This window comes from Maniola jurtina, chromosome 8 (genome assembly GCF_905333055.1).
Source record: "Maniola jurtina chromosome 8, ilManJurt1.1, whole genome shotgun sequence".
Lineage (NCBI taxonomy): Eukaryota > Metazoa > Arthropoda > Insecta > Lepidoptera > Nymphalidae > Maniola > Maniola jurtina.
The window spans coordinates 6654399-6678307 of NC_060036.1; the positions used below are offsets into that span (position 1 = coordinate 6654399).

General features: G+C 35.3%; 3 protein-coding genes across 7 annotated transcripts in view; 2 read left to right on the plus strand and 1 right to left on the minus strand.

Annotated features, from left to right (window-relative positions):
* The first annotated feature begins 111 nt into the window (after positions 1 to 111).
* On the plus strand, positions 112 to 18511 carry LOC123867890 (probable phosphoserine aminotransferase). 2 transcript variants are annotated; one of them, XR_006796532.1, is made up of 9 exons: positions 112 to 361; positions 451 to 581; positions 2132 to 2247; positions 3407 to 3568; positions 8679 to 8773; positions 9323 to 9492; positions 9935 to 10201; positions 10696 to 10968; positions 18350 to 18511. XR_006796532.1 is itself a non-coding variant. In XM_045910202.1 (8 exons), the coding sequence occupies exons 1-8, from the start codon at positions 311 to 313 to the stop codon at positions 10799 to 10801; spliced, it is 1098 nt and encodes a 365-aa protein (XP_045766158.1). In that variant the 5' UTR covers positions 112 to 310; the 3' UTR covers positions 10802 to 11100. The 2 variants fall into 2 exon arrangements, 1 of the variants encoding a protein (XP_045766158.1); XM_045910202.1 differs by lacking the exon at positions 18350 to 18511 and having other exon boundaries at positions 10696 to 11100.
* LOC123867889 (sushi, von Willebrand factor type A, EGF and pentraxin domain-containing protein 1) overlaps positions 12809 to 23909 on the minus strand; it is a 110788-nt gene continuing 99687 nt past the window's right edge. The window contains exons 34-37 of one of the 4 annotated variants that reach the window (XR_006796531.1): positions 22484 to 22682; positions 21571 to 21896; positions 20970 to 21172; positions 12809 to 12820 (exon numbers count right to left, since the gene is read on the minus strand). Coding sequence is in view for 3 of the 4 variants with exons in the window: in XM_045910199.1 (XP_045766155.1) it covers positions 21141 to 21172; positions 21571 to 21896; positions 22484 to 22682 (557 nt within the window). In the remaining variant the exon portion in view is untranslated. Of the gene's footprint in view, positions 12821 to 20902; positions 21173 to 21570; positions 21897 to 22483; positions 22683 to 23909 lie in introns of those variants that run through there. The other 3 variants (XM_045910199.1, XM_045910201.1, XM_045910200.1) reach the window with 3 other exon arrangements.
* LOC123867891 (probable phosphoserine aminotransferase) lies at positions 16029 to 18511 on the plus strand. Its single transcript, XM_045910203.1, has 4 exons — positions 16029 to 16191; positions 16741 to 16910; positions 17302 to 17568; positions 18093 to 18511. Exons 1-4 carry the CDS (start codon positions 16057 to 16059, stop codon positions 18196 to 18198), a joined length of 678 nt encoding a protein of 225 aa, XP_045766159.1. The 5' UTR covers positions 16029 to 16056; the 3' UTR covers positions 18199 to 18511.

Consider the following 23909-nt stretch of genomic DNA (forward strand, 5'->3'; position numbering starts at 1 on the left):
ACTAGTTTTTTTTATAACGTACCTACCCTACTTATAGATAGATAAGGTTATGTGCCCGACACTAAGTAATTGGCTTATGTAATAGTAAAATAAAAAATTATATGCATAATCATAATAGCATCGTCACAAGACGCACACGGCACAATCGCACACGGTACAGTCTATTCTCTTTACGAATCGAGATAATTTATACCGAGTCGCGACTCACGAGTTAATCAAACGCGAAACCGCAAGCGACAAACCAGTTGGGGACGATAACTTAGTACGCGCACTTGTGTTCACCGATTTTACAAATATAATTAAGGAGAAAATGGGCAAAATACATAATTTCGGCGCTGGACCGGCCAAATTGCCAGAAGAAGTAAGTTTACTATAAACCCTACAAGAAATTTAATACAATTTTGTTATTAATTTTGAAGTTCTTATTATTAAAAGACAGTTTAACTTTAGGTGTATGACATACTAAAGGATGAATTTACTAACTTCGATGGAACAGGAATCAGCTTATTGGAGACAAGTCATCGGTCCCAGACTTATTTTAAGCTGAATAAAGAAGTCCAAGATGTTGTCAGGAGGTTAATGTAAGTTACTAATGCAGCAGCTGCTGAAAATGTTAATATTCTTAGTTTTAACCTTAAACTTACCCACCTAAATAGTTCCCTTATATTGTGATCTTGTGTGTAACTTAATTGTAATTTCCAAATCATTAAATAAACTGGGCTTAACTTCATTTTGATATACTTATATCAATAACTAATTAGCGGAGATAAGTCAGAAAGATACTTTATTTAAGCGAAGTAGGTATAGTACCCAATTTCTTATTGAAGGTCAATGGGTTTAAAGAACTTACACTGGGACTTGCTGATAACTTTATTATCTTTTTTTATTTGAATAAACAAAAATAAGTCGTAGGTTTCGTAGTCTAGGTACTTTGTAACTTTAAGTAATAGTCTAATGGTAATCATGGATGAGTTTTTTGGTCCTAAACTTTAAAACACTTCACATTAAAAAAAAATATGACGGAGCATCAGAATGAGGGATGATTTTAAGATTGAGCTTTATTGAGCTTCCTCCATCTCCTGTGAGATTTTGAAAATATTCTGTCCATTTGTCAAGCTTTATAGCTATGTTAGTAAAACCACTAATAGTACCTACCTAAATTTTATTATTATTTGGGCAATTTTTTTCAATTTAGCAGAGATTAGTAATTAATTAATTACTTTTAATTGCTTTTACCTATTATTCTGGCTCAAAAAGCAAATTATTAATTTTTATTTATTCAGATTAATTCAACGCCGTAAGAACGATGACACGATTGTTTTATAGGTACGTTGGTACTATCGAGCGAATTTGACCGATAAAATTATTCTTATCAATGTATAGGTGTAATTCTGAAGTAGTTAGATAATCTACCTACCTACCTAACTTTAAAAAAATTATATTTTTTTGTCACTTTACAAGATAATTTCATAAACTTTTAAGAAGGACTTCATGGACATCATCATTAGACGCTTAAGTGCTTAAGTTACAACTTAATAATAACATATGTATTTATCTTACTTATAACTAAGTACCTACCTACTTCACGCTTAAATACGGGAAATCGTTATTTTCTTCGTAAATTGGGATTCATTATTGGGTATCAAATACGATAATATACGAGTAAATAGGTACCTGCAATATTTTGATGAAGTTATAATAGTTTATGTTGGTCTTTACTAAGCCTCGCTGTCAGTCCGTCTGTCCATCCGTCCGTCCGTCCGTCCGTCCATCCGTCCGTCCGTCCGTCCGTCCGTCCGTACGCCTGTCTGTCCGCGGGCAGTATCTAGCTATCTCGTGAACCGTTGTAATAAGTAGAGAGTTAAAACTTTCACATAGGTACTTAAATAATGTATTTCTATTGCCGACATAACAACAAATACTTAATAAAAATTTCAAAATGGGCGCCACGAAAATTAAAAATCCTAGTACCCATTTAAAAAGTCTTACATCTTGTACGACCTTTGCGTGGGAGTCATGTTTGGCCGATTTTTTTACTCGATGTCTGTAAGATATCTTCTGACTTTCTTTCAAACTAGGTATTATAAACATCCTGTCATTTAATTATTATAACTTGAACCTATAATTTTAGGGATGTCCCGAGTAACTACAAAATTCTCCTCTTATCCGGCGGTGGGCAGGGTCAGTTTGCTGCAGTGCCACTTAACTTGATCTCTAGAACTGGAACGGCTGATTACGTAGTAACAGGTGTTTATTGTTTATTTTGTGATTATATAGCCTAAGTATCCACTCAACTGGTACGTTCAGCCACCTTTAACTGTACAACTAAACCTAGCATGGTCATAAGGTTAGGTACATTTTGACCTTTAGGTAGGCGTCTATATGTCATTACTGACAACATGCACCTGATGTTGATGACATATGGATCCGAGACATGGTCACTATGGGCCTTATAAGGAAGCTCAGAGTCACTCAGCGAGTGAGGGAGAGAGCTTCAATTTACTCTACCTGACCAAATCAGAAATAAGAAGTTACACAGGAGAAAGTAAGGAGGAATAGCAGGAGGAGCAGGAGAAAGGAGCTTTGTCGGTTACTTCAGCGGGTGGCGACTCTGAAGTGGCAATGGGCAATGGGCAGGGCACATAGTTCGAAAAACCGATAGACCTTGGGGTCCCAAAGAGGTGAAATGGCAATCTCACAGCGAAAGGCGCGGCTTTGGAAGACCCTCCCACTAGGTGGACGGACGACATCAGGCGAGTCGCAGGGAGCAGCAGGATTCAGATGGCACAAGACCGTGACGTGTGGAAGTCCCTATGTCCAGCAGTGGGGAAGTCCCTATGTCCAGCAGTGGATGTCTCGATTAAAGATGATGATGACGATGATGACATCTAGGCGTCACGGTTTTTCTGAATTTTGCTCTAATGTTTGTTATCATAAATGTACCTACTGGCGAGTATCATTTGCACTGTTCATTTTATATTGTTGAGGAAGGAAAAGATTTTGTTACCATTATGACCTCATATATTGTTGTATGTATTATGTTATTATCCATCATTGTAAAGGGTATTCACTCACAAAAGATACTTAGGTACCTAATATTCACAATCTAATCTTTCTTGAGGTTCGACAAGAGGATTTATATTATCTGCGCTCTCAATGAGCTACAAATATAGTGAGCTATATTTTGTACTTATGCTCAGTAGTTGGCCGGCGATGGGTTGATCATGATGATGATGAAGCAATACACATCAACAGTCACTACTAATATAACCTTCAAGAACTACACCGGAGCATGTTCAGGAGAGAGAGGAGAGAGGCTTTCTTTAAAGCACCTATTTATTGTTGAAATAAGGATTCATGTCACAGATTTAAATTGATTTATACTTATTGTCTTTAAATTTTCAAGGAGCATGGTCCGCAAAAGCAGCAAAGGAGGCAAAGAAGTACGGCAAAGTGAATATGGTACTACCTCCCACGGATCGCTATGTGGATATTCCGGACCAGTCGACTTGGAATCTTGATCCCAACGCCTCATACGTTTACATTTGTACAAATGAGACGATTCATGGTACGTGGCAATTTTCTACTCGCGATAAAATCGTTCAAAGGCTTTTTTGTACCCCGAAAGGGACAAATTACTTTCCTGCAGAAAGCGAAATTCCTAATTGAAACTGTGATTTGTATTGAAAGGAGTATTTTTTATACTCAAGGTGTGGCTATGGTTGACAATCATAGTAATAGTATATTGCTTACGGACAATTTGGATACTAGTCCGGGGCAATGTACACCAAGTAATGTAGAAATGCCTTCATCTTTGGATGCAAATCTTTCTTTGAAACCTAAGAGACAAACTATAATCATATCGGATAAGTTAGGTAGTGAGTTTGGATCCCTTTTGAGCTACCATGTTCAACACTCAGTGATTAATAGATGTTCACCGGGGGCTAGTTTGGACTACTTAATTGATAGTTTAAAGGAAGAAAATTTGGACAGCAACACAAACATTATTATATTGTTTGGGGACGGTTTAAGGGTCAAAAATTATGACATATCAAAATGTTTTGGAAAATTACTGGAATTACATTCCAAGACGAACTGTAAATTTATTATGTGTGCTTTTCCTTACTCTAGCACACTAAGTAAAAAACAAAACAATTATATATACAGATTGAACTTAAAACTGTATAACTTGACAAACTGTCATAGTGACACTTTATTTTACTTTGATACAAATAAGTTTACTTCTAAGTTTCAATTGATCGGTGATAGTATGTATCTTCCGAGAAAATGTAAGACAAGGATAGCGTCACTATTAGCATATAATTTAAAGGAGCCAGTTACAAGTGTTGTAACTAAGTCTTTTGACACTTTTACAAACTGTACTTCTAGTACTAATATTCTTTGTATTGACTCGAGTACTTCTAGTACTAATATTTCTATTATTGACTCAAGCAATAGTTTATGTACTATTAGGGACCCTATTGCTTGTTTAAACTAGATAGTAAGACAACGGAGGAGCTCTGTAAAATGAATACTGTACATCAAAACATACAGAGCCTCACCGGCAAAGATAGCCAAAATTTAAAACTAAGTAGTGATACAACAGACAAGCACTGTATTATTAATCTTGTACACCAAAATATACAGGGCTTGTCTGGAAAAGAATATGAAATTGAACTTTTTATAAAAAAATTAGATATTGATATTCTATGCCTTACTGAGCATTGGCTCAATAGTTATCAATTAATTGTCAATCTTGGAAATTATTCATTGTCAAGTGCGTTCACAAGAAAGAAGGCTATTCGCGGAGGATCTATGATAATAACCCGCAACAACATTAATTACAAGGAACGAAAAGACATTCTTAATCTTTCGGTCGAACGCACTATTGAGCTGTCCTGTGTTGAGCTGGAGCGATATATTATAGTTTGCGCATACCGACCTCCTTCAGGTGACTTTTCTCTGTTTGAGGACGTCATGGAGGAGGCACTGAGGCGGATATGTAGGTCATCAAAAAAATTATTGATTTGTGGAGACTTTAATATTGATATTTTACTTCACACCTCCTTTACAGATAGATTACTTAACTTATTTAAAAGTTTTAATTTAGAAAACATTTTTGTTGAGCCCACACGTGTAACTGCAACTTCAGCTACTTGTATTGATAACATTTTTGGTGATTGTAAAATTATTAAAAAATCCATTATCACCAATCTTAGATCCGACCACTGTGGACAAATGATATCTGTTCCCAGCTGTCAACTAAATACAATAAAAGTAGTAAAGTATAGGCCAGTCACTACTAAAAAAGTAAAGCAATTCAAACATAATATTTTATTCACCTTACCTTCACTTGACCTTACACAGGGTGGTCCGGATGAACTGTATAATGCTTTTTTTAACTTAATAAATTCCCAATTTAATTCTATTTTTAAAATCATAGAAAAAAGATTGTTTAAAAATCTTAAATTTAGTGAATGGGCTACTGTTGGCATTTATAAAAGTAGGAATAAGCTGTTTGACTTGTATGCAGAAAAGCAATATAATTTTACTCCAGCCTTTGTTCAATATGTAAGAAATTATTCAAAATTATTTAGAAATGTTTGCATACAAGCTAAGTCAATTCACATAAAACGAAAAATTATTAATTCAGATAATAAAATAAAAGCAGCTTGGGAAATCATCACAGATGAAACTGGGAAACATAAAATGGAAAATAATAATAAATTGGAACTTAAAATTAAAAATCACATTACTGACTCTGACATAGAAATTGCAAAGACATTTGAGGACTTTTTCCGAAACATCCCAGTTACCACTACTAGTTCCCTTAACTCGTCGCCAACAGAAGCCTATAATCTTCTTAGGGGCAATGTTTCTGAGTGCAGTGTACTATTTAAGTTTGAACAAATTACCCCACATGATATTATTAAGGTATTCAAATCTTTACAGTACAAAAAAACAGGAGACTTATGGGGGATATCAGTAAAAGTAATCAGCAATATTATTGATATTGTTGCTCCATATCTTGCTCTAATTTTTAATAAGTCCGTAGAGTCAGGATCCTTTCCAGATCTTATGAAATACAGTAAATTGATTCCTCTTTTCAAATCGGGCAGTAAAAGTGACCCAAATAATTACAGGCCAATTTCGATTTTGCCGACTTTTAGCAAGATATTTGAAAAAATTATGCTCAACCAACTGCTCTTGCACTTTAACTTGAATAAATTACTTCACTCGGAGCAGTATGGTTTTACTAAAGGACGATCAACAATCGATGCGGGCGCAATGCTTTTAAAGCATATATTCGATGCGTGGGAGAACTCACAGAATGCCGTTGGAATTTTCTGTGATTTGTCTAAAGCATTCGACTGCGTTGAGCACGAGACTCTCTTAGCTAAATTGAGCTATTATGGAGTCAAAGACACTGCGCTTAGTCTTATTGCGTCTTATCTCAGTGATCGTATACAAACAGTATGTGTAAATGATGTGAAGTCATCCGGATCAGCCTCATTAATGGGTGTTCCTCAAGGCTCTATCCTAGGTCCCTTCATGTTCTTGGTATATATAAACGATCTACCATATTTTGTCCAAAATACTTGCGATATTGTACTATTTGCTGATGATACGTCTTTGATTTTTAAATTAGATAGAAATGAGAATAATTATGACGATGTAAATAGAGCCATATCGCAGGTCACTCACTGGTTTACTGTTAACAATTTGCTTTTAAATGCAAAGAAAACCAAGTGTGTCGAATTCGCACTGCCCAATACCAAGACGACAAATAACATAAAATTAATGATAAATAATGATATGTTGAAAGTAGAGGAGACCACCGTGTTCCTGGGGATAACTTTAGATGCAAAGCTTCAATGGAACGCCCATATATCAACACTTGCTGGCAAACTCAGCTCTGCTGCTTACGCTGTTAGAAAGATTCGACAGATAACTGACGTGGAAACTGCAAAAATTGTATATTTTGCCTATTTTCACAGTATTATGTCTTACGGAATCTTGCTATGGGGTAAAGCGGCAGATATTGGAAAAATTTTCGTTTTACAAAAAAGGGCAATACGCGCAATTTATAATTTAAAACCGCGCGATTCCCTACGAGAGAAATTTAAGGAAATAGGTATTCTTACAGTAGCTTCTCAATACATTTACAATAATATAATTTTTGTACGACAAAACATCCTCAGCTACAAAAAAATCGGTGATTTCCATGACAGGCCAACTAGAAATCGTAATAAGCTCGCAACTCCTACGCTCCGCCTCAGAAAAGTGGGAAAGTCATTTGTGGGAATGAGTGTAATATTTTATAATAAAATTCCACAGTCAATATTAGACTTGCCTTTACCAAAGTTTAAAAAATCCATTAAAAGTATGCTCCTGGCAAAAGCATATTACACAATCGAAGATTATGTAAATGATAAAAAAGCATGGATTTGACTCGCTCCAGCAATGCGCGGGTCTGCAATTGCTTGTATAGTATAGAATATTATTGTAAATTGCACAATTGAAAAGAGCAACCGCCGAGTTTCTTGCTGGTTCTTCTCGGTAGGAACGGCATTCCGAACCAGTGGTAAATTATTTGACGATTCAAAAGCACTTGTAAAAGTTTATTTGAATAAAAATCTATTCTATTCTATTCTATTCTATATTCGTTTTTTATAAAAAAATCTGAATCAGTGTTTAGTATCTTAACCATTAAGGTGCATAGACGGGTCTGCCCGCGAAATTCAAAAATTTGGTTTTTCACAATTCGTAAATTAATACGACAAAGTAGGCTTATTGGCATTCTAATTCTGACAATGGCAGTATCATCTTCACAGGAGTACATAAAAATCTTTACTTGAAAATGTTCAGTTTAAGAAATTAGTCAAAATAAGGAGTTTGACATGAGTTACACGAAAATTAGTCGATACTTACTACTTATAGCTATTTTCTTAAACTGGACCCTTTCAAGTAAAGATTTTTATATAAACCTGTGAAGATACTGCCATTGGCGCAATTAAAGTGCCATATAAGCTTACTTTGTCGTATTAGTTTACAAATTGCGAAAAACCAAATTAAATTTGAAATTCGTGGGCAGACCCGTCGCATCCACCTTAAGAGACCCGTTCATTTCGCTTCCATGAACGGGGCTCTTAAGGTTCGTTAAATCGTTGGTGGGTAGAGCTTAAGATAGTGCTGTTTCCACAGATGAAGGAAATAATGTTATCTGTGCGTGTCACCCTTTCCCTCTAATCACACCTCACCCCGCGAGAGGCCGGGTGAATGAATTTTAATAGTAATAATGTTCATGTATTTCTGTATGGAACCCCTGTTAAGTTAGTTAGTTATGTAAATATATCTTTACGATAACCATTATTGTTAATGATAATTAATCGTTATCGTAAAAATAAATTATTAGTTATCATGTTTTCGCTAGAGATCCAATAATAGTTTCTTATCATTCTCAGATATTTTGTCTTAAGTAGGTACATTAGAGCAGTCGACAATTTTTTCGAATTCAGTTTAAAGAGATCGTAAAAAATATGACCATTTGGTACGTTTAACTTAACTTAGCTACCTACATAATAATATTATATTTTATTACATTATCACGAGAAATTAAATAAGCTAAAAACTTTTTATGCTGACTATATTATTATACTTACTCAATACAATTTCAGGTGTCGAGTTCGATACTATACCAGACACAAAGGGAGTCCCCTTAGTGGCTGATATGTCTTCAAATTTTATGTCCAAGAAAGTTGACGTCTCGAAGGTAATTTCTACTTAGTTTTTAAAGCTAGGTCGATATTATAAAAGTAATATACTTAAGTACCTACCTAATTTACTGTGTCCTATAAGAGATTGATAAAATAAGTATCACTTCCAAACACGTGTCCTTGTCGGACAAAAGTGCCATAAAAATTAAGATAAAAAAAAGGTTCCAACATATGAGACGACATGCCAAGCGATATATTATTAGGTATGCTAGGGGGGCCATGTCTACACTAATAAAGTTTGCGTACCTAGTGTTCATTAAAAATTATTGCGTTAAAGCTGAAAATTTTAGTCTTTAATAGGTACATACAATAGATGTGCAACAGAACAAATGCAATCGATGTGAATTAATTGCATTGAACAGTTGCTTGGCATACTGCACATTCAATAAAAATTCAAAGACGATTTTGATAGGTTTGGATGCGGCAGATTTCCAGCAACATAGGTCATCTACCTACCTACTGTAACAATTAACAAATGACCAGCTCTGAATTACTAAACTTAAGTAGGTAGGTATCAGGCTAAATAGTTCTAAATTATTTTATAGTTCGGCGTGATATATGGTGGAGCTCAGAAGAACATCGGTACCGCTGGCGTAGTGCTTGTAATAGTAAGAGAGGATCTCCTCAATCAAGCCCTTCCAATCTGTCCATCCATTCTTGATTGGACTGTTAATGCTAAAGCAGACTCTATTCTCAACACGCCACCTATGTTTGCGTAAGTCTGCTTTTCGAAATAACATTTTTCATAAAGGATTGGACGCACACAAGGCGCGACGGCAACTGCAGTCACGTCGGCATACCAATACACTAAATACTTACACGCACGTATACCTACGGTTCATATGTATACCTAATACAAAGAATACGTAGAAGATCACACTTCAGACTTGATAGTAACTATACAAGACTGTACTTATATATACCTATAGCAGCGCAGATCTTATGCGTACTCAACAGTATCGCCTTCAGATCAGATATAAAATCTCAATAACTCTATAATTTTCTGGCATTACTATTTCTAGGAGCCATTATTATTGTTATTGGCGTGCGTTTTGTGTGCCCAAGATTAATATTTTACTTCTTAATAAAACACTTCAAAAGTAATTTAATGATTTGATATACTTACTTAAGTAATTTAGAAACTTTCTACATTTCAGAATTTTAGTAATGGGAAGAGTTTTGCAATGGATCGAAAGAAAGGGAGGTTTAAATAAAATGGCTGAATTGGCCACGAAGAAATCTTCCCTAATTTATAATATTATCAAAGATTCAAATGGGTTTTACTACGCACCAGTCGCTGAGAAAGTAAGAAGTAAAATGAATATCCCGTTCCGGATTGGCTCTGCAACCGGCGATGATGGACTTGAAAAGGAATTCTTAAAGGGCGCTGAAGCCTTAAACCTAATTCAACTTAAAGGACACAGGTAACTTCAGAACTTAATAAGTCTACCTAGGTTACGACTCTAGTACTAAACAACATCAACTAGTGCCTCAAGCTAAGAGCCCATTCAGACTAGCATTTCTGCTGAAATGCTCGTGTGAATGAGCTCTTAGAAATGCTATGTTGGAGCGTAGAAGTTCGTTGAACGTATTACCTATGTATGACGCCGCGACTACGTGAACGCTGATCGCTATAATGCATCGCACATACGTCACGTGATAACGTTATCGTTTTGTATCGCCAATAACAAAATGGATTCTGACGAAGAAACTACTGCAGCCTTTACTGATAACAAGAAAATAAATACGCAGAGATTCACGATTGTACATGGCTCTAACGTTCAGGCGTTAACAAAAAATTATAATTTAGGGTATATATCATTGGTAGAAAGAAAGCTATATAGTGACTTTATTGGTATCGTGTTTATCTTTAACAAAGTTTCTATGAGATCAAACTTATTAGGTAATCTAATTCTAGGGACGTCGGAGGAATTCGTGCTTCAACATACAATGCAGTCACGTTGGAAGAAGTTCAAACTTTGGCCACCTACATGAAAGACTTTTACAAGAAACATGCTAAGTAAATTATAAGTACTTATATAGGTAGGTACGCATACCGATACCGACGATGGTATTTGTTACAAAAAATAAAAGCTCGTATTTTGAATTTCCATGATTTGTTTAAGTATTGTATAGTCTATAACTATATAATATTTTTTTATACCTGTTTTTTTGATTAGGTAAGATATAGGTGCAGTCAGCAATAAAGATAGGTTTGCATCCACCAGTACAAGCGACTCTATGGACTCGTGCAAACTGCAAACCTAGTTTTGTTGCTGACTGTACATTAAATATTTTGTGCGTCTGTTCTAATTAAGCATAAGTTTCTGTAATAAACAATTTTTTATCACTTCTGCGTTTTTTTTGTCACGATACCTTTTATTTTTGGTGATCCTAGCTTCGTACTGAGAGGTTAGAGTTAACCTATTTTACCCATGTTGAATGCATGCGGGTAGGTAATAGTGATAGATGATAAAAGAGCGTAGGATTTCACTTGCAGCTGGCTCCAGCAATGCGCAGGATTGCAATATATTGCAATATTGCAATTATTTGAATAAAAACGTTTCTATTCTATCCTATTCTAGACTTTTGCATGAAGTCAGATTAGAGTCCCTAACGTAAATCCAACGCCAAGAGAATAGTAGGTGCTAGTAGGTAAGTTTCGACGGTTTGCGATCGAGAAACGACGTGAACATCCTCTTGGTTTCTTGGATGTTTTTGGCATAAGTCTGGACTCTGATATTTTGTATTATAATAAATAGGTAGGTAGGTAAATCGTACATTGGGCAATCGACAAGATTTCATCTATCTATGTCAAATTTTATAGCTTGAAAAATGACATGATGCCTCATATCTGATGCCAATGTAACGTTTTTGGACCTGGTTATACTTACATTTAAGTACACACATAATATGGCGGAGCGCAGCGCAGAGCATGCCCGCGAATTTTACTATTCGCGTGACACATTACGCGAATATCTTCCAGAGAATGCGCGAATTATAGATACCTATTATTTCAATGAGGACAATGTCGATAATATTTTGACTGTGAAAAATGCTCTGCGCTGCGCTCCGCCATATTATGTGTGCCGGTAAGTTGTGCGTTGCTGGGACCAAAACGTTATCAGAATTTGCTCTGTACAGCCAGAGGGTGCTTGAATTAGTTAAATAATAAAACAACGGGTTGCATAGAAAGTTAACAACTATTTCGCAAACTTGAAATAAAAGAGTTCATTAAATATATAAAGTTAATTTATTCTTTTGTAAAAAAATAATTATTACTTGTTAACGTAATCACTAATGTGGTAATCATTGTGATGGAATATAAAAAAATTAGATATTGATATTCTATGCCTTACTGAGCATTGGCTCAATAGTTATCAATTAATTGTCAATCTTGGAAATTATTCATTGTCAAGTGCGTTCACAAGAAAGAAGGCTATTCGCGGAGGATCTATGATAATAACCCGCAACAACATTAATTACAAGGAACGAAAAGACATTCTTAATCTTTCGGTCGAACGCACTATTGAGCTGTCCTGTGTTGAGCTGGAGCGATATATTATAGTTTGCGCATACCGACCTCCTTCAGGTGACTTTTCTCTGTTTGAGGACGTCATGGAGGAGGCACTGAGGCGGATATGTAGGTCATCAAAAAAATTATTGATTTGTGGAGACTTTAATATTGATATTTTACTTCACACCTCCTTTACAGATAGATTACTTAACTTATTTAAAAGTTTTAATTTAGAAAACATTTTTGTTGAGCCCACACGTGTAACTGCAACTTCAGCTACTTGTATTGATAACATTTTTGGTGATTGTAAAATTATTAAAAAATCCATTATCACCAATCTTAGATCCGACCACTGTGGACAAATGATATCTGTTCCCAGCTGTCAACTAAATACAATAAAAGTAGTAAAGTATAGGCCAGTCACTACTAAAAAAGTAAAGCAATTCAAACATAATATTTTATTCACCTTACCTTCACTTGACCTTACACAGGGTGGTCCGGATGAACTGTATAATGCTTTTTTTAACTTAATAAATTCCCAATTTAATTCTATTTTTAAAATCATAGAAAAAAGATTGTTTAAAAATCTTAAATTTAGTGAATGGGCTACTGTTGGCATTTATAAAAGTAGGAATAAGCTGTTTGACTTGTATGCAGAAAAGCAATATAATTTTACTCCAGCCTTTGTTCAATATGTAAGAAATTATTCAAAATTATTTAGAAATGTTTGCATACAAGCTAAGTCAATTCACATAAAACGAAAAATTATTAATTCAGATAATAAAATAAAAGCAGCTTGGGAAATCATCACAGATGAAACTGGGAAACATAAAATGGAAAATAATAATAAATTGGAACTTAAAATTAAAAATCACATTACTGACTCTGACATAGAAATTGCAAAGACATTTGAGGACTTTTTCCGAAACATCCCAGTTACCACTACTAGTTCCCTTAACTCGTCGCCAACAGAAGCCTATAATCTTCTTAGGGGCAATGTTTCTGAGTGCAGTGTACTATTTAAGTTTGAACAAATTACCCCACATGATATTATTAAGGTATTCAAATCTTTACAGTACAAAAAAACAGGAGACTTATGGGGGATATCAGTAAAAGTAATCAGCAATATTATTGATATTGTTGCTCCATATCTTGCTCTAATTTTTAATAAGTCCGTAGAGTCAGGATCCTTTCCAGATCTTATGAAATACAGTAAATTGATTCCTCTTTTCAAATCGGGCAGTAAAAGTGACCCAAATAATTACAGGCCAATTTCGATTTTGCCGACTTTTAGCAAGATATTTGAAAAAATTATGCTCAACCAACTGCTCTTGCACTTTAACTTGAATAAATTACTTCACTCGGAGCAGTATGGTTTTACTAAAGGACGATCAACAATCGATGCGGGCGCAATGCTTTTAAAGCATATATTCGATGCGTGGGAGAACTCACAGAATGCCGTTGGAATTTTCTGTGATTTGTCTAAAGCATTCGACTGCGTTGAGCACGAGACTCTCTTAGCTAAATTGAGCTATTATGGAGTCAAAGACACTGCGCTTAGTCTTATTGCGTCTTATCTCAGTGATCGTATACAAACAGTATGTGTAAATGATGTGAAGTCATCCGGATCAGCCTCATTAATGGGTGTTCCTCAAGGCTCTATCCTAGGTCCCTTCATGTTCTTGGTATATATAAACGATCTACCATATTTTGTCCAAAATACTTGCGATATTGTACTATTTGCTGATGATACGTCTTTGATTTTTAAATTAGATAGAAATGAGAATAATTATGACGATGTAAATAGAGCCATATCGCAGGTCACTCACTGGTTTACTGTTAACAATTTGCTTTTAAATGCAAAGAAAACCAAGTGTGTCGAATTCGCACTGCCCAATACCAAGACGACAAATAACATAAAATTAATGATAAATAATGATATGTTGAAAGTAGAGGAGACCACCGTGTTCCTGGGGATAACTTTAGATGCAAAGCTTCAATGGAACGCCCATATATCAACACTTGCTGGCAAACTCAGCTCTGCTGCTTACGCTGTTAGAAAGATTCGACAGATAACTGACGTGGAAACTGCAAAAATTGTATATTTTGCCTATTTTCACAGTATTATGTCTTACGGAATCTTGCTATGGGGTAAAGCGGCAGATATTGGAAAAATTTTCGTTTTACAAAAAAGGGCAATACGCGCAATTTATAATTTAAAACCGCGCGATTCCCTACGAGAGAAATTTAAGGAAATAGGTATTCTTACAGTAGCTTCTCAATACATTTACAATAATATAATTTTTGTACGACAAAACATCCTCAGCTACAAAAAAATCGGTGATTTCCATGACAGGCCAACTAGAAATCGTAATAAGCTCGCAACTCCTACGCTCCGCCTCAGAAAAGTGGGAAAGTCATTTGTGGGAATGAGTGTAATATTTTATAATAAAATTCCACAGTCAATATTAGACTTGCCTTTACCAAAGTTTAAAAAATCCATTAAAAGTATGCTCCTGGCAAAAGCATATTACACAATCGAAGATTATGTAAATGATAAAAAAGCATGGATTTGACTCGCTCCAGCAATGCGCGGGTCTGCAATTGCTTGTATAGTATAGAATATTATTGTAAATTGCACAATTGAAAAGAGCAACCGCCGAGTTTCTTGCTGGTTCTTCTCGGTAGGAACGGCATTCCGAACCAGTGGTAAATTATTTGACGATTCAAAAGCACTTGTAAAAGTTTATTTGAATAAAAATCTATTCTATTCTATTCTATTCTATATTCGTTTTTTATAAAAAAATCTGAATCAGTGTTTAGTATCTTAACCATTAAGGTGCATAGACGGGTCTGCCCGCGAAATTCAAAAATTTGGTTTTTCACAATTCGTAAATTAATACGACAAAGTAGGCTTATTGGCATTCTAATTCTGACAATGGCAGTATCATCTTCACAGGAGTACATAAAAATCTTTACTTGAAAATGTTCAGTTTAAGAAATTAGTCAAAATAAGGAGTTTGACATGAGTTACACGAAAATTAGTCGATACTTACTACTTATAGCTATTTTCTTAAACTGGACCCTTTCAAGTAAAGATTTTTATATAAACCTGTGAAGATACTGCCATTGGCGCAATTAAAGTGCCATATAAGCTTACTTTGTCGTATTAGTTTACAAATTGCGAAAAACCAAATTAAATTTGAAATTCGTGGGCAGACCCGTCGCATCCACCTTAAGAGACCCGTTCATTTCGCTTCCATGAACGGGGCTCTTAAGGTTCGTTAAATCGTTGGTGGGTAGAGCTTAAGATAGTGCTGTTTCCACAGATGAAGGAAATAATGTTATCTGTGCGTGTCACCCTTTCCCTCTAATCACACCTCACCCCGCGAGAGGCCGGGTGAATGAATTTTAATAGTAATAATGTTCATGTATTTCTGTATGGAACCCCTGTTAAGTTAGTTAGTTATGTAAATATATCTTTACGATAACCATTATTGTTAATGATAATTAATCGTTATCGTAAAAATAAATTATTAGTTATCATGTTTTCGCTAGAGATCCAATAATAGTTTCTTATCATTCTCAGATATTTTGTCTTAAGTAGGTACATTAGAGCAGTCGACAATTTTTTCGAATTCAGTTTAAAGAGATCGTAAAAAATATGACCATTTGGTACGTTTAACTTAACTTAGCTACCTACATAATAATATTATATTTTATTACATTATCACGAGAAATTAAATAAGCTAAAAACTTTTTATGCTGACTATATTATTATACTTACTCAATACAATTTCAGGTGTCGAGTTCGATACTATACCAGACACAAAGGGAGTCCCCTTAGTGGCTGATATGTCTTCAAATTTTATGTCCAAGAAAGTTGACGTCTCGAAGGTAATTTCTACTTAGTTTTTAAAGCTAGGTCGATATTATAAAAGTAATATACTTAAGTACCTACCTAATTTACTGTGTCCTATAAGAGATTGATAAAATAAGTATCACTTCCAAACACGTGTCCTTGTCGGACAAAAGTGCCATAAAAATTAAGATAAAAAAAAGGTTCCAACATATGAGACGACATGCCAAGCGATATATTATTAGGTATGCTAGGGGGGCCATGTCTACACTAATAAAGTTTGCGTACCTAGTGTTCATTAAAAATTATTGCGTTAAAGCTGAAAATTTTAGTCTTTAATAGGTACATACAATAGATGTGCAACAGAACAAATGCAATCGATGTGAATTAATTGCATTGAACAGTTGCTTGGCATACTGCACATTCAATAAAAATTCAAAGACGATTTTGATAGGTTTGGATGCGGCAGATTTCCAGCAACATAGGTCATCTACCTACCTACTGTAACAATTAACAAATGACCAGCTCTGAATTACTAAACTTAAGTAGGTAGGTATCAGGCTAAATAGTTCTAAATTATTTTATAGTTCGGCGTGATATATGGTGGAGCTCAGAAGAACATCGGTACCGCTGGCGTAGTGCTTGTAATAGTAAGAGAGGATCTCCTCAATCAAGCCCTTCCAATCTGTCCATCCATTCTTGATTGGACTGTTAATGCTAAAGCAGACTCTATTCTCAACACGCCACCTATGTTTGCGTAAGTCTGCTTTTCGAAATAACATTTTTCATAAAGGATTGGACACACACAAGGCGCGACGGCAACTGCAGTCACGTCGGCATACCAATACACTAAATACTTACACGCACGTATACCTACGGTTCATACCTAATACAAAGAATACGTAGAAGATCACACTTCAGACTTGATAGTAACTATGCAAGACTGTACTTATATATGTATCGCCTTCAGATCAGATATAAAATCTCATACTAACTCTATTTTCCGGCATTACTATTTCTAGGAGCCACGTTTAACATGTTATTGGCGTGCGTTTTGTGTGCCTAAGATTAATCTTTTACTTCTTAATAAAACACTTCAAAAGTAATTTAATGATGTGATATAATTTAGAAGCTTTCTACAATTTCAGAATTTTAGTAATGGGAAGAGTCTTGCAATGGATCGAAAGAAAGGGAGGTTTAAATAAAATGGCTGAATTGGCCACGAAGAAATCTTCCCTAATTTATAATATTATCAAAGATTCAAATGGGTTTTACTACGCACCAGTCGCTGAGAAAGTAAGAAGTAAAATGAATATCCCATTCCGGATTGGCTCTGCAACCGGCGATGATGGACTTGAAAAGGAATTCTTAAAGGGCGCTGAAGCCTTAAACCTAATTCAACTTAAAGGACACAGGTAACTTTAGAACTCAATAAGTCTAACTAGGTTACGACTAGGTACTAAACAACATCAACTAGTGCCTCAATGACTAAGAGCCTTGGATGAATTAATTCATCCAAGCTAAGAGCCCATTCAGACTAGCATATTTGGAGAAATGCTCGTGTGAATGAGCTCTTAGAACTGCTACGTTGGAGCGTAGAAGTTCGTTGAACGTATTACGTATGACGCCGCGACTACGTGAACGCTGATCGCTATAATGCATCGCACATACGTCACGTGATAACGTTATCGTTTTGGTATCGCCAATAACAAAATGGATTCTGACGAAGAAACTACTGCAGCCTTTACTGATAACAAGAAAATAAATACGCAGAGATTCACGATTGTATATGGCTCTAACGTTTAGGCGTTAACAAAAAATTATAATTTAGGGTATATATCAGTGGTAGAAAGAAAGCTATATAGTGACTTTATTGGTATCGTGTTTATCTTTAACAAAGTTTCTATGAGATCAAACTTATTAGGTAATCTAATTCTAGGGACGTCGGAGGAATTCGTGCTTCAACATACAATGCAGTCACGTTGGAAGAAGTCCAAACTTTGGCCACCTACATGAAAGACTTTTACAAGAAACATGCTAAGTAAATTATAAGTACTTATATAGGTAGGTACGTATACCGATACCGACGATGGTATTTGTTACAAAAAATAAGCTCTTATTTTGAATTTCCATGATTTATTTAAGTATTGTATTGTCTGTATGTAATATTTTTTATACCTGTTTTTTCGATGTAAGCTAGAGACGTACAGTCAGCAATAAAGATAGGTTTGCATACGCCAGTATAAGCGATTATGGGCGGGTGCAAACTGCAAACCTAGTTTTGTTGCTGACTGTACATTAAATATTTTGTGCGTCTGTTCTAATTAAGCATAAGTTTCTGTAATAAACAATTTTTTTTATCACTTCTGCGTTTTTTTGTCACGATACCTTTTATTTTTGATGATCGTACTGAGAGGAGTTAACCTGTTTTACCCATGTTGAATGCAGGCTCCAGCAATGCGCAGGATTGCAATTAGGTACCTACTTGTAATTATGGCATAATATTGTAAATAGAATTTTTAAAAAGTGCAACCGCCGAGTTTCTTGCTGGTTCTTCTCGGTAGGAAAATCATTTCGAACCAGTGGTGGCATTTAGTCATTCAAAAGTTTATTTGAATAAAAACGTTTCTATTCTATCCTATTGTAGACTTTTGCATGAAGTCAGATTAGAGTCATCATCATCATCATCAGCCTGTGGACGTCCACTGTTGGACATAGGCCTTCCCTAAAGAGCGCCACCACACCCGGTCCTCAGCCTTCCTCATCCAGCCACTTCCCGCCAGCCGCTTTATATCGTCGGTCCATCGTGCTGGAGGGCGTCCCATACTACGCTTGCTTAAACGCGGTCTCCACTCAAGGACTTTCCGGACAGATTAGAGTCCCTAACGTAAATCCAACGCCAAGAGAATAGTAGGTGCTAGTAGGTAAGTTTCGACGGTTTGCGATCGAGAAACGACGTGAACATCCGCTAGGTTTCTTGGATGTTTTTGGCATAAGAGTCTGGACTCTGATATTTTGTATTATAATAAATAGGTAGGTAGGTAAATCGTACATTGGGCAATCGACAAGATTTTATCTATCTATGTCAAATTTTATAGCTTGAAAAATTACACCATGCTTCATATCCGATGCCACTGTAACGTTTTTGGACCTGGTTACATTTAAGGGCCGGCACACATATGGCGGAGCGCAGCGCAGAGCATGCCCGCGATGTTTTCTAATCGCGTGACACATTACGCGAATATCTTCCAGAGAATGCGCGAGCATGCGCAGGACTGCGCGCGGATGCGCAATTGATTATAGATATTATTTCAATGAGGACAAAGTCTATAATATTTTGACTGTGAAAATGCTCTGCGCTGCGCTCCGCCATATGTGCGCCGGCCCTAAGTCGTGTGTTGCTGGGACCAAAACGTTATCAGAATTTGCTCTGTGCAGCCAGGGGGTGCTTGAATTAGTTAGGTTAATAAGAAAACAACAGGTTGCATAGAAAGTTAACAACTATTTCGCAAACTTGAAATAAAAGAGTTCATTAAATATATAAAGTTAATTTATTCTTTTGTAAAAAAATAATTATTACTTGTTAACGTAATCACTAATGTGGTAATCATTGTGATGGAATACAAACCACGTGTTGTAAACTTGAGTATTTTTACAATTTTTTTTTATGTCAGTGGTTCAGGTATTTTGTATTTTTTTCTTCTATATAAGTCATTGTAAACAATATTGTTCTTGTGTAAAACTATTATTATATGCTTATCAAATTAAATTAAATCCACCTTATATTCACGTAATATAAAACATTCTATACATTCTTTCATAATATACACCCACACACATTTTTACATTTAATATTGATATAAAATTCAGTAAGTACAGTCCGGTTTATAAGTTTATAATACAAAACATAAACATTTGACTTAAAATACTTATCAACACAACTTTTATCGAATTAACATCGTCCGCGCAATATCTGAACCTAAATCTAATAGAACATTACAATAGAACTAAAAACTAACACCACTTTTCTGAGGTCTATCATAAATATACAAATATTTAATTTAAACGCATAATATTTACATTGAATTGCTATAAAATGTACTTATCTATAGTAAAAAAATGGATGGAATGTTGCTGGAATGCTTTTTTTTGCTATCGAAATTAGAAATCAATAAAAGACCCTGTCTAAATATATTTTGAGCATTTTTCCTCGTTGATTCATTTTAATCTCAGAACATCAACACATTCACTGTTTCTGGTCGACAATCTAAATTGCTAAAGATTCTATAAATTTCGCTAAATACGATAATATAGTGATTTGTGACATACAAAATATATTTGGTGGGGCTGCAATTTTAAACAGTGAGTGTGTTAATCCACGTGCAGGTAAAAATTATAACTAATCATAAAGCTAACAGAGTACAAAGTTTTATCAAAACCTAAAGCTCTCGGTATAATACCTACTCCTTCATCGATGTATATTTATATGCCTATTCCATTCTAAATGCGTAAGTGCCTACTGAAAATGCGCTTGAATATTGAATAAACCCGTCTCTAACGAAATATTCCGTCTCTTTTTGTGTATTCTCCGATTTTTACGATCACGAAGATAACATTCATCTAAAACACAATTAAAACGCTTGAGCTTTTTTGCCACTGTCGACTAAATTTTGCAAATTATTAATTTTGCAAAGGATTAAGAATAATTTTGCAAATGAGATTGATTTTTTTGAGCTAGTTTTCAGGAGCTTTTTTGCCATGTGGACTAAATAGGATTAAGAATAATTTAGCAAATCAGTTTGTTTTTTTGAGCGACTTTTTAGAGCTTATCTATACACATCGATTACCTACACAAATAAAGAAAGTAAATTCTTTACGTATATTTTACACTGATTTTATTTGAAAAATTACCGAGAGTTGACCCTAATACGATAAAGTATTACGTAAGTTTGACCAGAATGCGACAAAACGTAGTCCTCCTCCATGTTTATTGACCCTCACTGTCGCTGTCACTCTTATCTGAAACGATAAAGGCAAAAAGATATTGTATTGTTGCATCATTGTCTTATCGTCATGCAAGTTGTTATTGCGTGACAAAACAACAAAAATATAAAACTGCTTATCTATTCTTTGCACGCAACAAGTTTAAAGTATTGCTTTTATTGAATATAAGAGAAAGATCATGCCAAGTTGGAATAGGAGAAAGAAAAAGTTCAATATATTGCTAGAATATAAAAGATCAAGTAAAATAGTTAAAGTTAGATGTAGATATGTACTTAATAATAATTCATAACAAGAAACCATAATCTACAGCGTATTGTAGAGATAAATGCCCTAACCAGAAGCTATGGAATGTGTAATTGCTGCAAAAAAAAGAAATGAAAGTGCGCACTACTCTAAGTGCTCCAAATACCAACCTTTCTTACCAGGGTACGCGTGCCTTTTTAATCTGTCATATAAATCTTCCTTTGTTCCATATATGCTGGCATTTGACCGCGCCAAACTATTCATTTTGCCATTCATTCCATTGTGCAAACTCTCCTTCATATACGTTTCGTTGTAAAAGTTGGGCATCTCCCACCCGTCTTCTTCGTCGTCATAATAATGCGCGTAGGTAGAGTGGTGCGACGGCGCAATGGATTCTGCGTATGGCGTATGCGCTCCGTAGTAGAAGTTGACTTGAGATCCGTTTTGGTCTATAGCTGGCGTAAGCGTCTTCTTTGGTTCTCTCTTCTTCGTCGATCTGTGTAAAAATTTGTGCTAAGTAAATTGATTCACAAAATATGAAGTTCATTTTATAGACACTCTAACGGTAAAAGAAAAATTACGCTGGTTAATTTTATTGAGATGATGTCGAGAACGTTTAAATCTTACTGAATTATTAGGTTCTAGAAGCTTGCAGATAAAATTTACTGAAAAGGAACAACCACTGCACGGCAGTCCCGGCTTGTCCATGTAGGCAATCCATATAAGAGACCTGCCTATGGGCTTAGCACTTCCTAAGGGGTTCCCATTTCGAAGCGAAATTTTAAAGCTATGAAGCTAGGTAATCGTAGGTACTGAAAATTAAAATTACTTAATCTGATTTTACACCACCATTATCAATATGGTGGCTCACTGCAAAAAATATGTCCAAGTGGTTTTAATTTGCTTTGTAAATGTTTTAGGTTTATTTTAAAAACACTACATTAAATTGTAGTAGGTTACAACTCTATACTAAAGGGGGTTAGGACTCAGGGACCCCCAAGGTTCACTCTAGACTCTCTAATTCACCTAATCAGGGTCTGCGTCACGTTAATGTTAAGAGTGTGAGAATTGATGGAAACAAACCTGGCACAAATCATCCAAACAAGCAGCACAAGGAATATGATGAAGATGACACCGCCTGCGACACCACTGGCGATGTATGCGAACTCGCTCTTGTCTTTGCAGTGACGACCAGTGAAGGAGCCCGCACACCTGCAGGTCGGCTCTCCTCTCTGGTCCTTCACACACTCCCCGCCGTTCTCACAGAAACCCAGGCATACATCTGGAATACCATAACCAAATAATTGTGTGTGTGTGTGTAATGAAAGTAAAAGAATATGTATACAAAACTTTGAAAATTATATTTTTTCGCCTCTTTTCACTAACATATCTACAGAGTGTAATTAGAACGCTTGCAAAAACGAAGACAGGTGACAGTTCTGATGATTACTGACAAGATGCCACAAAAAACGCGAAAAATATTAAAAATCCTGTATTTTTTAAAGTCCACGACGTATTGCAAAGAAAACATCTGACTGACGCTACAGGTGAACGACCGTTTCGTGGATAGGTGGCGCGGGGTCAATGCAGTGTCGTAGGTTAGGCTTGATCTCGAGTTTTGTAGATTACGGGTTTGAAAAATACAAGTACAAGTAGTAGGTTTTTGCTAACGTGCTAATTACAGCCTGTATATTTGTATAACAAAACATTTTGACTGAACCTATTTATTCCTCTTTCAGATCAATGAATTCTGTGTGAATGTAGGTAATAACAATTATTATTAATATTCAACGTTTACTAATTAGCTTTAAATTATTCATAATAATATTATGGCTATTTGCAATGATCGCCGACATCACAACACAGTCACGCAATGAATACCAACACAACATTAAACATATAAAAGCAGTGCAAATTTAACCAAACCATATAAATATTCATTATGCGTATTTGCATTTGGGCACTGTTGAATCAGTAATTTTAAAAATTAAAACCCTGTAAAGTACCGACCTAATTATTTATCATCGGTCAGATGTTAATAACGGTATTATATTTTTTGTAGATAAAATTATTGAAATGTTATGAATGTATTTTAATTATATTTAAGTACGCTTTTGTCTGCGAATTCGTCGGTTTGAATTCGCTTACTTAACGCCTAACTTATTTACGCCTCAACTTCTAAATCCATCCATACTAATATTATAAATGCGAAAGTGTGTCTGTCACTCTACTAGCTTTTCATGGTCCATCCGTTTAACCGATTTTGACGAAATTTGGTAAATATCCCAGGGACGGCCTTACTTTTTGTCCCGGAAAATCAAAAAGCTCCTACATGATCTAAAAAATCTAAAACCAAGAAGAATATAAATAGAAGTCGCAAGCATCATATTTTTGGTACAGAGTTTGGTAGCTTGCATCTCAGGGACGGGCATAGGCTACTTTTTTTAGTACGTCATAAAAAATTAAAATGTGTTTGTTGTTCAAAGTAAGATAACTATACCAAGTGGGG